The sequence below is a fragment of the Musca domestica genome, unplaced genomic scaffold, assembly GCF_030504385.1.
Source record: "Musca domestica strain aabys unplaced genomic scaffold, Musca_domestica.polishedcontigs.V.1.1 208, whole genome shotgun sequence".
In the NCBI taxonomy this organism is placed as follows: domain Eukaryota; kingdom Metazoa; phylum Arthropoda; class Insecta; order Diptera; family Muscidae; genus Musca; species Musca domestica.
The window spans coordinates 155,296-171,275 of NW_026712256.1; the positions used below are offsets into that span (position 1 = coordinate 155,296).

Consider the following 15,980-nt stretch of genomic DNA (forward strand, 5'->3'; position numbering starts at 1 on the left):
AGCTCCCATATATATCTTTATCTGATTTCAGCTTTATTGTGCACCAAATGGCTAATATCAGCTCAAATGAGGTAAATTGTGGCACTTCCAACCGAATTCAGCCCAGAAGCATGTACTTCAAATTTTGTGAAAATCGGTTCAAATATAGCTATAGCTCCATATATATGTTTCATCCGATTTGATGCTAAAGTCCCTCACATGCGTAATATACAGTCCACAACAATTATATTTTATAGAGGACATCAGATACTGCTTGAAAATAATTCTGCCAAAATTTATCGAGATCAGTTCAGATTTTTATATACCTTCGATATACATCTTCTTTCTATTTTGCGGTTATTGTCTACCGTATATGTAATATCAGCCCGAATTGGATAGATTTATTCATATTCATAGTGGTGTATTGTATCATATAGTCGGCCCCGTCCGACTTTGGACCTTTCATTACTGGTTAATATATAATCACCATTATTATTTTCCTCATCATTATCACTCGCCCAAAAAGCTATGTCACAAAACACCCTGATCTCCGACATCTCATCTCTGAAAAAGTTTTATCAAACATGCGGATAAATGTTCGAAAGCCAACACTTAACTTCATGCAATTTATTGATATTAAGAAAGATATGTAAATATCTGGACTTTGTGTCCGAAAACAAATACTACACTGTATGCACAAACACACACACACACACTCACATGTCCTTTCATCGCTTCCTTGACGTTATCCGAACCCGAGGGATAACTCAGCATCGACTTCATTACATGTTCGGCCGACAGACAGGCAGACGGCCAGCACAACAAAGACAATAATTAATAAAATGCCATAGCAGAGACCCAAAGACCCAATATCTAAAGTGACCTCAAAAACATTAAAAATTTTGGGAGTAAATTGAGAGTAGGGAGGCTTGTGATATGTAGATTTGTGTGTGTGTGTGTGTTTGGATCCAACAAAAAGGGATAAATGAACTGCCAAATGACTTACCACTCATATCCATCCATAAGTAAAAGCACACAGCTGCAGATACGACAATGACTATTAATCCATCAATGCATTAGGATATTAGGAAATTGTGTGCGTGTATATATGGATGTGTGTGTGTGAGTGCTGCTATTTGTTTATCTGTGTGTATGAGTGGCATATTAGGATATCGTTGTTGTTGCAGTTCAAAGTAATTTCAAGTAATCGTTTATTATGTTGATAGTGATAATGGTGATTTTCGCAATGGTTGGCAGCAAGGATGTCCGGCGAAGCTTTTGGCGGAGAGATACAGAAGGCTGTTTATAGGTCTATTAACCATAAAAAAGATCAATAACAAGTCATTGGTCAGATAAGTTAACAAAAAATTATTTTAGTCATCCAAGAACTGTAATAGGTCTTCTCTATATAGAAGGCATAAAAAGGTACATTAGCCATCGAAGCTCCATAACAGAACTTTAAGTCACATACTCGTATGTTAAAGTTTCTTCCAGTCTGAAAAGGCAATTATGTCCCTTCTAATCAAGGTAGGCTTGTAAAAAATCTTCATGTCTAAATATACCTATAAATTTTTAGCCGAAGAGGGCCTATAAAGAGACTTAAATCCAAATTACGGTTGTGAAATACCTTTCAGTCATTGAAACAGTCGAAGAATTGTAAGAGGTCTTTTCATAAAAGACTATTAAAAGACATTTTGTTAAAGACAAAAATGTTAAAGGATAGAAGACCAGATAAGGTTAGCCAGTGGTAGATCATAAATCTTTCTACCCACGAAATCTGGAAATAATTTTAAATTTACAAAAGACCCTCACGTGTATCGGCATTCAAATAGTTTTCTTTCTTTGGAAATCTTGTATAATGACTTCAAAAATATTATTGATAATTACACAATGATTATTCTAAATTTAAGATTCGGGAAAGCCAGAAAAGGGGTTTTTTGTTTTCAAGAAAGTCAACGGTTTTTGGCGTATGACTACTTCAAAAATATCTTTTTTTTATCAAGTATTAAAGGTGAGAATTTTTTTTTTTTAATTATTGACCAAAGCGGTTGGCGATTTCAGACTTGATAGCCCAAAAATATTTAAAATACCCACTATTTTTATTGGTCTGAAAATCCTCAGATTTTTTTTGTAAAAATCCACAATTATTTATCCGATGGTCACCCATTATTATTTATAAAACATCAACGACTAATGCCTTTTAAATAATTGTTTTTAATTAATCTAGGACAATTGGTACTTGAAAAATTGGTGAATATATTATTAAAAAAATTATTGGTCAAAGTATTTAAGAAAAAATTCCAAACAAAGTTTAAATAGTCCCTACAAATTTCCCCGATCCTAGATCTGATAGTTCTTTAAAACTATTTTAAAAAATCCACAATTATTATTGGTCAAAAAATGCTTCCAAAAATTTGTTAAAAAGTCCAAGATTATTTCTCTGTCATGCATTCATTCAAAAAATATTTATAAAAATGTATTAAAAAAAATAAATAATAAATAAAATACTAATAATAATAAATAAAATAAATAATAATAAAAAATAATAATTATAATAATAATAATAATAATAATAATAATAATAATAATAATAATAATAATAATAATAATAATAATAATAATAATAATAATAAAATAAAAATTAAATAATAATAATAATAATAAAAATAATAATAATAATAATAATAATAATAATAATAATAATAATAATAATAATAATAATAATAATAATAATAATAATAATAATAATAATAATAATTATAATAATAATAATAATAATTATAATAAATAAATAAATACATAAATAATAGATTCTAAGATATATTAAAAAAAATCTATGATGATTCTATACTGATTCTAAAAAAATTTATGAAATACGAGACTTTTATAAAATCCAAGGATATTGATCCTTACAAAATATTTTTTTTAAATCCTAGGCTACAGGTCCGAAAAATTATTAAAAAAATATTAGTCATTAAAGTTGTTTAAAAAACTAAGATTTCTGATACTTGATAAAAATATATTCTAAAACAATTAAGCTATTGGTCCTTCGAACAATAAGTTTAAAAATAAAACTAAGACTACAAATCCTTCAAAGAAATATTTAAAACAGTTATGTGGAAGTCGTTCACTAATATCGACAATGTTTTGACACTGCGATCATGAACCACAAATACTAACTTTTAAACAAACTCGTGAGAAAATGTGGCATTAATCGTAAAAATCGTAAAAACGTGGACCAACAGGGTGGATGTTTTGCCACCGGAGGTAGAATCCGTTACAAACTACTTATAACAAATTTGGAACAATTCCGTGGACAATTTTGACGAACAACCTTAAAAAATATTGAATATTGGAGGGTACCGTTTCACTCTTTTTCACTTCCAAATTATCTTAGACACAATGCGAAATTTGAAACAATTCCGGCGAATAATGCCGCTAATATCATCAAAATACCGAATTATATGGGGGCAATACGAAATTTGGATCGACATGGTTCATTTACGAATTTAAACTGCCTACTGCCAAAATATGCATATATGCAAAGATCCACTACTAATACTTTTAAAACCTTTTTTTAAAGAATCTAGGACAATTGATCCTTGAAAAATATTTTGTTGTTGCAAAAGTGTCAGGCTTTATCCCTTTATTGTTGTTTTTATAAAAACAACGTTTGTTTATTAGTGGAGAACGATGGTAATGTTTACCAGGGGGTAAGGCAGGGAATACCTAGGTTTCGGAAAGAGCCACCAATCCTCATGAGTTCCCTTGTTTTTTGTCAGGGATATTCTCCCCAGAAATTATTTTAAAAACAAATAAGCAAAGGCTACAGTCGAGCGGGGCCGACCGTTGAATACCCTACAACACTATAATAAACGATACAGTTTATATAGGCGAGATACTCGAAAGAATTCCACAAGATATTGTGACAAATAATAAAAGAAAACATCAGGTTTCGTTCTCTAATGTTCAAATAATAGCAACTAAAACTAATTTGCTCATTTCCAATTTATTGGTAATAAAATTGTCTTCCTAGATCTGGAATCAATATTTCCCAAAGACCTATAATCTCTCAGAAGTGGCAAAATATTAACATTTATTATAGGTTTTTGACTGAAACGCATTTATATGATATACAGACATTTGACTATATTCCTTAATGAAATCAGCGTTAACGAAATAGTCAGAAGTGCGTATTTCCTGTGTTCGTGAATTCTCCAAAGTTGGCAAACTCCTTCACATATTGAATATTTTTGGATGGCCATCCAAAACTGCTTGGCTTTTGCAATGTCCGATAACCCCCATTCAAATGTGCGTGAAGATCGGGCAATAATTACGACCTGCTGACAATTTTGCAGGTTTTTTGGTCCATTTCAACCGCTAAATATATGGCGATCATCTCCAAAAAGAGTAAGCTTCTATTCTGACCCTCATCTGATCCCCATGCAAAATTTCGTTAGGATCGGGCCATAAATGCGATCTCTATATGATATCCTGATATCCTAACTACTTAGTTTTGTTAGCTGTAGAAATATTACCAAATGTTTAATTCAAAATGAAAATATGCCAAAAATATGACAAAATTGAAAAAATATGAGAAAATTTTACAAAAACAACATTTTCATTTTTAGAGAGATATTTTTATGCGATTTTTTAGAAGTTTTTTCTTTCCTAACAAGAGGTCATTTTGAATTAATGAGAACTGTCGAAATCAGTTCAGCCGTTCTCGACATAAAAGAGATCTTTCAAGCATATCTTCTTTGATATTTTGCTATATATCCGATTTGTTGGATGTTAACATCAATGTAAAGGTCAGAAGTAACCTTGTCATGACTTTGTGGTTTCGCCGGGATTTAAGAAATTCACGGTTTAATGAAAAATTTTGAATTTTTTCAACACAAAAGAGATGGTCTATTTTACCCGCTAAATATTATCCGATGACCCCCCAAATTGGTAGGCTTCTTCCCTTAAACTCTATCTACACGCGAAATTTCGCGTCGATTGGTCTATAATTGCGACCTGTATAGCTACTGCAAAATCCGAAATTTTTCCAGTACTTGGTCCATTTCAACCCCTAAACATTTGGCGATCATCTCCAAAAGAAATAAGGTTCTATTCTAGTCCAAGCCCCACCTACATTCTAAATTTCGTGAAGATCGGGCCATAATTACGATCTGTAGAGTGATTACAAATTAACATGGACAGACGGACAGACGGACGGACATAGCTAGATCGACTCAGCTCGGCGAGCTAGGAAGATCCATATATACTTTCCTATGTGGGAAACCAATATTTCGAGGTGTTACATAATTTTTGGCCCAATCAAACTTATAATACCCCCAACACATAGTGTTGTAGGGTATAAAAATAAAAGAAATGGAAGAGCCTTTCCGAGTAAATGTTTTTTTAAACCCTATTTATTTTTTTTTGTAGCTTTGCAAAAAATATTTTAAAAAAATTCACAATTGGTCCTTGATACAATTATTAGTACTTGAAGAAATTTATTGGCCATTCACATACTTTTGGCCGGTTAAGCTTCAATGCGTATAAAAAATCTTGATTTTCTTCAATCAAAAATTTCTTCTTTTTCTTTCTTCTCTAATGAGCGCCATCCACAATTTATCTACATTTCTTGAAAATAATTTGCCCCAGCTGAAATTTATAACTGGGTTAATATGTTTGATATACCAACAATGCCCACAACTACTACTACTACTAGAACTATTATTATCGACCAACTGACAACTTACAGCCTATCAACTCGTTTCGGTTCGGACCATAATTTATTATGGTTTACTGTCCTGTCCAATGATCATTTGTTCCTGCGGCCGTAAGCCCTGTGGCAAAACATTCTATGAATTCGAAGACTGGACTAAGTAATGCAAGATATAAATTTCATTTTGGACTTATTGAACCGGAAATGTTCTCTATTCGAGCATATATTCACACTTAGACAAGCACACACGCACATACACACTTACTCCTCTGTTACATATCGATGGACTGGCTGGATTGACACACATTCATTCACATGTCGTCATCATCAATGGGCAATTGTTGGTCAAAAATTAGTTTACAAATGTTTGTTTGTATTTGCATACATATATATATGTGCATATGAGTGTGTGTTAGTTATTTTGCCTATTTAAAATAGTTTTACATGAGAAAGTGTGTGAAGAGCGACGAGTCTGCCATGTTAACGACTTAAATGACAGTTACAACAACTGCAAATACTGGACACTAGCTAGGTAAAGTTAAGTTTGTCCAAAGACCACAAGAAAGTTCAGTTTCAGAGCAATCTCTTTTCACAAAGTTTGCTGATGTTGTTGTTGTATTCCAAGGAAATTTGAAGCGGATAGTAATAATAATTACCATCACATAGACAAAAAGCCATAGGACAATAGAATCAATTGCCTCTAATGTGGTCATGAGCGAGCGAGCGTCCGTTGGAATGGATGTCTCGATGAGGGATTCCAATGAATAAGCTTAATCGACAATTTATGACAGTTTAATTGGAAACTTCATCATTATTCTATAATTACACATTAGCATTAAGTTTAAATGGGTTAAGTGCATATTCTGGAAGTTTTCAGATGAAAAAAGTTTCCAAGATGCTTAGCTGCACATAAAATATTTAATGCATGGATACAAATGTTTTTTGGGCAATTTTGTAAATAAAACTGCAAAGTCACACAGAATCGTAAAATGTCGTTAATTTTAGAAGGCCTCTTAAGCAGGGTATTTCCAATGGTAAAATTATAAAAAAAGTAGTTTTTTCCCATTTGAAAGACAGAAATCAATTTGAATGTCAATATTTCAGCAACTGTTTATACCCTCAGACAGAGGCCATTTGATAAGGCCAAAACGTGCCTCATCGAAATCGAATCCGTTTCGATCTAGCGATGTCCGTCTGTCAGGTGCGCACAATAACTGTCGAAGAGAGTATCCGATTTGGTCCAAACTTGGTACATCGTAATATTTTTATCAAACTTAGATCGAGTTCGGAGATTGGCGATATCGGTCCTGTTCTTCTGGCACCTCCCCCACAAAAGGTCGAAATTTTCCAAAAATATATTTTACTGCACAGAAAGGATAATCTAAATTTGCTCCAATTTTCCAAATCCTAATATTTGCACCCTAGCACTGGTTGCGAAAATGGACAATATCCCCACCCTCAAAAAGTCAAAATTTGGAACAATTATAACTATTAAAAAATGTGAAGTAAAAGTCCGATTTTCTTCAAATTACATACAACACAATATTTTTATTAACCCAAAGTCTTCTGGTACCTCCCCCACAAAGGATTAGAATTATGAAGATTGATGAAGCTCATAAAACGCGAAATTAACATCCGATTACATTCAGGCTTGGTTCATCTCAATATTTCCATCAACACAAGATCTGTTTTAAAGATGGTAGAGATCGGACCATTTCTTCTGGTATCTCCCCCACAAAGTGTTAAGGTCTTCCAAATAACCAAACCAAAAACTAAGCATCCGACTCTTTTCATATTTCCCACATCTCATTATTAATACTAACACAATATCTGCTATGAAGATGGGATGTATCGGTCCACTCCGTCCGGTACCTCCTCCACATAGGTTAAAATTTTGAATATCCATAAAGCTCATAAAACGCGGAATTAACACCCGGTTCCTTTCAGACTTGGAATATCTCAATATTCCCATCAACGCCATATCTGTTATAAAGATGGTAGAGATCAGACCCTTTCTTTTGGTATCTCCCTTACAAAGGGTCAAGGTTTTTAATAACCAAAACGACCATAGAATTAAACATCTGGTACTCTTCTCACATCCCATTATTTATACAAGATCTGCTATGAAGATGGGATATATCAATCCACTCCGTCCGGTACCCCCTCCACAAAAGTTAAAAATGTTGAATATCCGTGAAGTTCACCAAATGCGAAATTAACATCCGATTGAAATTCAAAAAAAATATGGAGGTGATTTCGGAAATGGAATTGAAATATGGAGGTGATTTCGGAAATGTACGAAAAGTACGAAATTATCCTAATTTGGTATTGGCTGAAGGAATAGGGCTGGAGTCCTCAAATTTGATATTGAGTTCTCTTTTGGTACCTGGAAATGAGAAATGGAGGTGGTTCCAGAAATGTGTATTATAATATCGAAATATCTAAATAGTACTAAAAATTTGGTATTGTATGAAGGGATAGAGACCAAATTCTGAAATTTGATATTTAGATTACTGATGGTATATTTGTTTGAGATTTGGCGGTGATTTCGGAAATGCGTCCTATATTTGTACGTAAACTACTAAATGATACTAAATTGGGTACTGGTTGAGGGGATAGAGTTGGAATTTCGAAATTTTATATTGAAGTCTCTGTTGGTATCAGGCTTTATAAATACGTATTATTGTTGTTCGAAAACCACTCTTAGTGTATGGGACATAGATTGTATTGAATAAGCGTACTAAATGTTTAAATTTGGTATTGAATTCACTGATGGTTCCTAAGGTTTATATATGGAGTCATTAATGAAAGAATTGTATGCGGGTACATTGTGCAGAGCTTTTACGAATATTCTGCTCGTCGAACTTCAAAATGAACGATTTTGAAGACTTTTCTGTGGAAAAGGTGAACAGATTCCTATTATTCTTTCCGAGAAGGAATAAATTAAATGACATATAAAATTCTGAAAATTTAGTAATGACGTATGTACACAATGCAAACTACTATGCTAAATTTTGAAGCTCTACATGAAATAATCTGAACTGCATCATGATTTCAACAGACAGACGGAAATCGTTAAATCGACTTAGAATTTTATGCTGAACATATATACTTATATCTGTTGAAATCATCATGCAGGTCAGATTATTTCATGTAGAGCTTCAAAATTTAGCATAGTAGTTTGCATTGTGTCTAGGATGGTTGGTATTGAAAATGATATACAGGGTGGGATAAAAAACTGCAACAAGGTCAAACGCCAAAATTTTTATTCAATTTTTCAATTATTCTGAATTAAAGCAAAAAATGTCGGAAATAGCATCAAATTTTAGAAAAGTCTAGATATGTTCGAATTGGTCACCTTTGGCACAAATTATGGCCTTCAAATGGCCAATGAAACCGTCACACGCTGCCCGAATGTTGCTCTGCGGTATTTTGCCCCTTCCCGGTCGTGTTGCTTGTTTGCAAACTGCTGGACAATGAGAAAACCAAATTCGTCAGTTCCCCACTTTCGGCCAAGCGAAGTTGCGGTGTAAGGTCTTGCACTTTTGGAAATTTTAATGGCTTTAAACCGAGCACATTTTTTAATTTTTGCCGACTGGAATATTGCGATATGTTCAGCTTACAAGCCATTTTTCTGACACTGCGACGCTAGTATCGATCAAGTCGCTTCTTTACTTTTCGAACCATTTCTGTTGATGTTGCTGTTTTCTTCCGTCCACTTCCTTGACGTCGGGCTAAGCTACCAGTATCACGGTAACGAGCGATGGTACGAGACACAAACGATTTATTCACATTTAAATGCTGGAGTGCTCTAACAATAGCCATTTTTGGGTTTCCAGCCAAATATATAGAAATCACACTATCACGTTTGAACTCCATCTCGAATAAGTTTTTTTCTGGAAAATTCTCACCAAAATGCTTTTGTTTTGGTCATGTAGGTGCACGTCTTCGTATAGCCCCCCATATAACGGAACCCCCGATATTCGGTATTGGATACTACAGCCTATGACAGAAAATTGTCTGTGCAGGTCCACGTTTTATAACCCCCATGGTACCTCCTAATATTCGGTATTTTGATGATTTTAGCTACATTGTAAACAGATTTTTTTTTCAAGTTTAGCATATAAATATTGCAATAGCTTGTGACAAAAGTTACCTATGCAGGTCCACGTCGTCGTATAGACCTTAATATACGGCTACATTCGGTAATTTTTAGATTATAACAGAATTTGTAACGGATTTTATTTTTTTGAAAATAGTTAAATTTTTACCAAATGGTGGAGGGTATTCAAAGTTTGTCCCGGCCGAACAAAGTTTGTTTTAAATAATTCAAATGATCCTGTTCTTTTCTAACTTCATATAATAGTTAGCACGAGACTTGCCGGAAGTTAGGCAGCGACACTTAGCGTTAGCAACAGGACAAGGTTGACACACAAATTATTTCATGATGGACAGTAATAAGTTATTACCATTTAATAGTTTTGAAATATTCGAATTTAGTTTGAAAACAACTTTCGTTACACAAAGTTCTCTTCGTTCCGAAAACGTAACATTTTCTCTCATAATGTTCAAGTTGAAAAACTTTGAGGATTTTTTCATTTATGTGGATTTCATATATGCCACCTTTGGCATTGAATCCTGGGCTAGACGGGAATTACGGGCGCCTTGTAAAAAGTATCTTAAAACAATAATATTTTACATAAATATAACGAATATGAATGTGGTAATGGTGGCTGAAATATTAAATCTGTTTTTATCGACAACGGATACTGTGGACATTCCCGATTTACTCATGTCCATGTCCTACATTGGCTTTGTGATCAATTCGAGTTGGAAAATTTTTATGATATGGAAAAAGAGACCGCTAATAGAATCTCTCATTTGTGATTTACATGACATATTTCCGACGAAATTGATGTTACAACAGGATTATGATGTCCAGGTGTACCTACGCAAGTGTCATCGAAAGTCAAAATTCATGTCACTTTTATTTGTTTTCGCCATTTGGTTTTTCAATCTGCTGGCCATATTGGAGTTCGGGATTTCGTCAAGAAATTTTCATCACTCACGATCGCAACAGGAACTCCCATATTTCATGTACATCCCCTGGAATTGGCAAAATCATTGGTCATACTATCTGCTCTATGTAATGGCAAGCATGGCGGGCCACACCACCGCCATGGGTAATGTTTCCAATGATATGTTATTATATTCGCTGATTTCCCAACTTATAATGCATTTCGATTTTGTGGCAAATACCATGGAAAGCTATGAGATAGAGAGTGGTAGTAAGGGAGTGGCAAAAATGGAAGGAAGGGAGAATGGAAAAGATTTGGAATTTTTGAAATGTTTCATTGAATATCACAGTCACTTGTTAGGGTAAGTATTGAAAACTAATTAATCGATGTATAGTATATTTTTGGGCTAGTTTTTTATACCATCCACCATACATGGTATAAATGGTATATTAAGTTCATTTTTTCGTTTGTAACTCGAAATAATAATTTTGGACCCTACAAAGTATATGTATTCTTGATCAGCGTAAAATTTAGCGATTTAGCCCTGACCGCCCATCCGTCTGTCCGCATATTGTAATTACGGTAGAGTTAAAAGGAATTAAGATAGGAAGCTAACATTTTGCACAGATCAGTCTTTTGTTTGCAGGCACCTCAAGTTCGAAGATGGGCCGATATCCACCATATCATATAGCCCGCATATAACGGTACACCCGATATTCGGTATTTTGATTATTGTAGCCAGATTTGTCAATGGAATTGTCTGAAAATTCACAAAAGGAGTTCCATGTGAGTAATTTACCCCATGGAAGAGTATTGTCTATATAGGTCCACGATATCGTATATCCTTCGTTATTTTGATGGTTTTGACTCCATTTTTTTTTTAACGGAATCGTCTGAAAATCCACACAAGAAGTTCTTTGTAAGTACTTAACCCTCTAAAAGATAATTGTCAAAATACATTCGGTATTTTAACAGAATTTTTTAATAATATTATTTTTTTGAAAATTTCCAAAATAGTTCCAAATGATGGAGGGTATTCAAAGTTCGGCTCGGCCGAACTTACTGCTTTTTTACTTGTTTTTTATTAAGATTGAGTTCAAAGATGAAAATATCGTACAACTCCGTCTGGTGCATCCACCACAATGAGACCCTCAATCTTATAGCTGCAATAGGTTTCAATTTCCATTTGGGTGAACTGATAGAGCTGGAATTCTGAAATGTAGAAATATGATTACAATTGCATTCTTGGAATAAGGAATGTAATTAGTGTTGGAAATTCGTACTTATGTATACTAAATGGTACTAAACTTGGTACAATTTCGATTTATGTATGCTAAGATTTTGATTCCTGAAATTTAAAAATAAAATTTTTATTGAACTGTATGATGTTGGTAGTTATGAACATTTGTACTTAAATGTACTAAATGGTACTAAATTTGGTACAATTCGGATTTAGGTGAACCGATAGAGCTGGAATTCTGAAATATGAAATGAGAGTCACTGATGCTGTGCACGATAGATGTACCAAAGGGTTATTGGAAATTTGAACTTTTAATTTAGGAAAAGTTCTAAAATTTTACTTAACTTCTAAAATGGTACCATTTAGTATTGGATATAGCTAAAAAAATTTGTATGAAAATTAAGGTCGGAAAGTAATTTTGACATATGAATGCGGTTAAGGAGATGTGTGAGGGAACTGTACTAAATGGTACTCATTTTGGAAAAGTTTGGTTTAGTTTGAAGGGATGAAGCGGAAATTTTGAAATTTTGTATTGGGATCCCTGTTGGTAGGTTCTTAAAAATAAATGGTTTTAGAAATGTGTACTACAGGTGCACGAAAAGTACTAAATAGTAATACGTTTGGTACATTTTGGCTTTGGGTGAACATATAGTGTTTAAAATCTGAAATTTGGCGTTAGGGTCGCTGCACATGTGGACATATGGAAGTGGTTGCGGAAATATGTACTTTAATTGTACGAAAAGTACTAAATGGTACTATATTTGGTATTGGGATAGAGAAAAAAATCAGATTTGATGTTAAGAATAGTGATGGTATTTGGGTTTGAAATTTAGCTGTGGCTTGGAAATTCGTCCTAAATTTTTACGAAAAATACTAAATGGTACTAGCTTTGATATTCGGTGAAAGGATAGGGCTGGAATCTCGATATTTGATACTGAGGTCTCTATTGTTATCTGGAATTGAGATATGGTGGTGGTTTTTGAAATGTGTACTATAAAAAAAAGTACTAAATTTGGAATTGTGTGAAAGGATAGGGCCGGAATCCCCAAATATAATATTGAGGCCTGAAGGTGATTTTGGAAATGTGTATTATAATTGTACTAGATTTTGTTTTGGGTGAAGGAATAGGTTGGAATCCAGAAATTTGATACTGAGGTCTGAAGGTGGTTTTGCAAATATGTACTATAATTTTACGAAAAATACTAAATAGTAATAAATTGAGCATTGGATGAAGGAATACAACTGGAATCCCGAAAATTTGTTGTTGAGGTCTCTGCTGGAATGGGAAGATGTAAATTTGGTATTAAGCAAAGGGATAGAGCTAAAATGGTTTCTAGGGTTTACATATGGAGACATTGACATAGAAAAGTTGGATGTAGGTCCATTGTGCAATGATTTTACTAATTTCCTCCTTGGTAGCTTTCAAAATGAAAGATTTTGAAGACTTTTTGGTGTAAAAGTTAAACATTTTCCACTGTTCTTACCGAAAACCCTTGAAAGTTTTCAAAATTTACTACGATGTATAAAGTATTGATTATTTTTTTTTTTTCAAACTAAACATATTGTGTATTTTGAGTATTAAAAACACCTAATACGAGCTTTTGGAACGAATTTAAAAATTTGGACTTTTCGCCGACGAAGTAGCGGGCACTTGCTAGTATAAATATAAATAGGAAGAATTTACTTTTTATATCGTATATATGTATATATGGGTGTATAAATTATCATACCATCTACCTTATTCTTCTTTAATATTTACAGCCTATCCGATCGCTTGAACGACATATTTGGACTACTGCTGTTCGTACATTTTGCCTCGGCATCATTTGTGATTTGCTTGCTGGGATTTCTGATGACAATTGGCACTTCGTTTCTTAGTCTCTTCAAATTATCTTTATTTTTGTTTACCATGCTAATACAATCGGCAGAGATATGTTCCTATGGTCAAATGTTGATGGATTCGGTAAGTTAAATAAGATTCCAAAATATAGACATATCCACGTAAACAGGTAATTTAATGAATTAAAGAAAAAATATTTAAAAAATATATTAATATTATTAAAAACAACTAAAGAGCACTAATTTCGAACGGTCCGAACATTGAATACCATCAACCAAAAAAAAAAATCCGTTGAATTATTCTGCTATAGTCATAAAAAATACCGATTATAGGGTGTTACCGTTATATTGGGGCTATAGGAAAACGTGGACCTGCATGGCAATATTTGTCATAGACCATCATAATATTTCAATACGAAATCAGAAACAATTCCGGAGAATAACGTCGCTAAAACCATCAAAATATCAAATATAGGGAGGTACCGGTATATGGGGCCTATGGGAAGGCGAGGACCTGCATACACAATTTTCTTTCGTAGACTATAGTACCCATTAGGAACTTCAAATACGAAATTTAAAACAATTCCGGTGAATAATGTCGTTAAAATCATCAAAATACCGAATATTGAGAGGTACAGTTATATGCGGTCTATACGAAGACGTGAACCTGCATGAGCCACTTTTTTCTCATAGGATGTAGTATCTATTACGAGCTTTAAATTCCAAACATAAAATTTTCAAGTGTGACACAAATCATCAAAATCATCGAATATCTGGAGGTACAATTAAATGGGAACTATACCAAAATTTGGACCCATATTGACAGTTCTAGGCAAAGATGCTTCTTATATAAAAAGAACACATGCTGCCAATTTACAGCAAATTCGGGTTAAAACTAAGTATAAAACAATCAAAAATCCTTAAATGCGCCGCTACAATTACGGCGTGGACCTATAAAGCTCATTTTCAATACCAAAAATTCCTGCACTCCTAACATACATCTGAGTAAAATTTTAGCAGAACATTCATTCGTTTGGAAGCTAGAGTGATTTCCACAGACGAACAGACAAATGGACGGACATCTCTACATCGACATAAAATTTTATGCTGATGAAAAATATATATACTTGGTTGGATCTGAAATTTATATTTCGAGGAATGACAAACTTAATATACCCTTCATATTATGGTGGAGTGTATGAAAAATATTGATATAACTAAAAACAATTAATAAACCATTAACTTCGCCCGGTCCGAACATTGGAAGGCCGGTCCACCATTTTTAAAAAATTTGCAATTTAAAAAAAAAATCGTTTAAAAAAATTCACCCGAAATCATAAAAATAGCGAATATAGGGTACCGATATACATACGATGTATTTTTTGTATGGGCCATTACGATATTCAAATGCGAAATTTGAAATAATACCGGTGAACAACGTCGCTAAAATCATCAAACCGTAGTATGGGGCCTATATATAAGAAGACCTCGACCTGCATGAGCATTTTTGTCCATACTATGGTGGAGGGTATAAAAATTAATATAAAAATTGTATATATTTTAATTATTGTTAAATAAATAAATTATTTTTACCTCTCCCTGTCTCTCCCTCTCTCTTTCATTTCCATAGAGTCTAAGAGTATCGACAGCAGTTTTAACAACCCAATGGCTAAAGACTGAAGTAAGATGTCAAAAAATGTTGATTCTAATGTCTAAACGTGCCCAGAGACCGGCTCAACTGAAGGCCACTTATTTCATATGGATCTCTCAGGGAACAATGAATGAGGTATATATTTTTATTAGAATTTTCGTAATATTTAATAAATAATGTAATCTTTTTTGTTTAGCTTTTACATTTGTCCTATAAATTCTTTACATTACTAAGAACAATGTATGTTAAGAAGTAAAATTGTATAATTTTTGATATTTATATAAACAAATAAATTAAATTAAAAAAATTAAATTAAAAATAATTAAATTAAAAAAATATTTATATACACAAATAATTAAATCTCTTGGTTCTGCCGACAGATGTATATTCTCAGCCACTGTTCGTTTATATGTAAATTTATTTTAACTTGCGTTATGATTTTTCAAATTGGTGAATCTTTATGGGGAAGGTTCCAAAGAAGTTGGCCAATGTTGTCTGTTTCGTATCTAACCTAAGTCTGATAAAAATGTGCCAGAT

The 15,980-nt window shown here is 33.2% G+C and overlaps 1 protein-coding gene across 1 annotated transcript; it reads left to right on the forward strand.

Moving 5' to 3' along the window:
• The first annotated feature begins 10,409 nt into the window (after window positions 1-10,409).
• LOC131802421 (odorant receptor 85b-like) lies at window positions 10,410-15,699 on the forward strand. Its single transcript, XM_059122623.1, has 4 exons — window positions 10,410-11,074; window positions 13,715-13,916; window positions 15,423-15,578; window positions 15,640-15,699. Exons 1-4 carry the CDS (start codon window positions 10,410-10,412, stop codon window positions 15,697-15,699), a joined length of 1,083 nt encoding a protein of 360 aa, XP_058978606.1.
• Window positions 15,700-15,980: the final 281 nt, after the last annotated feature.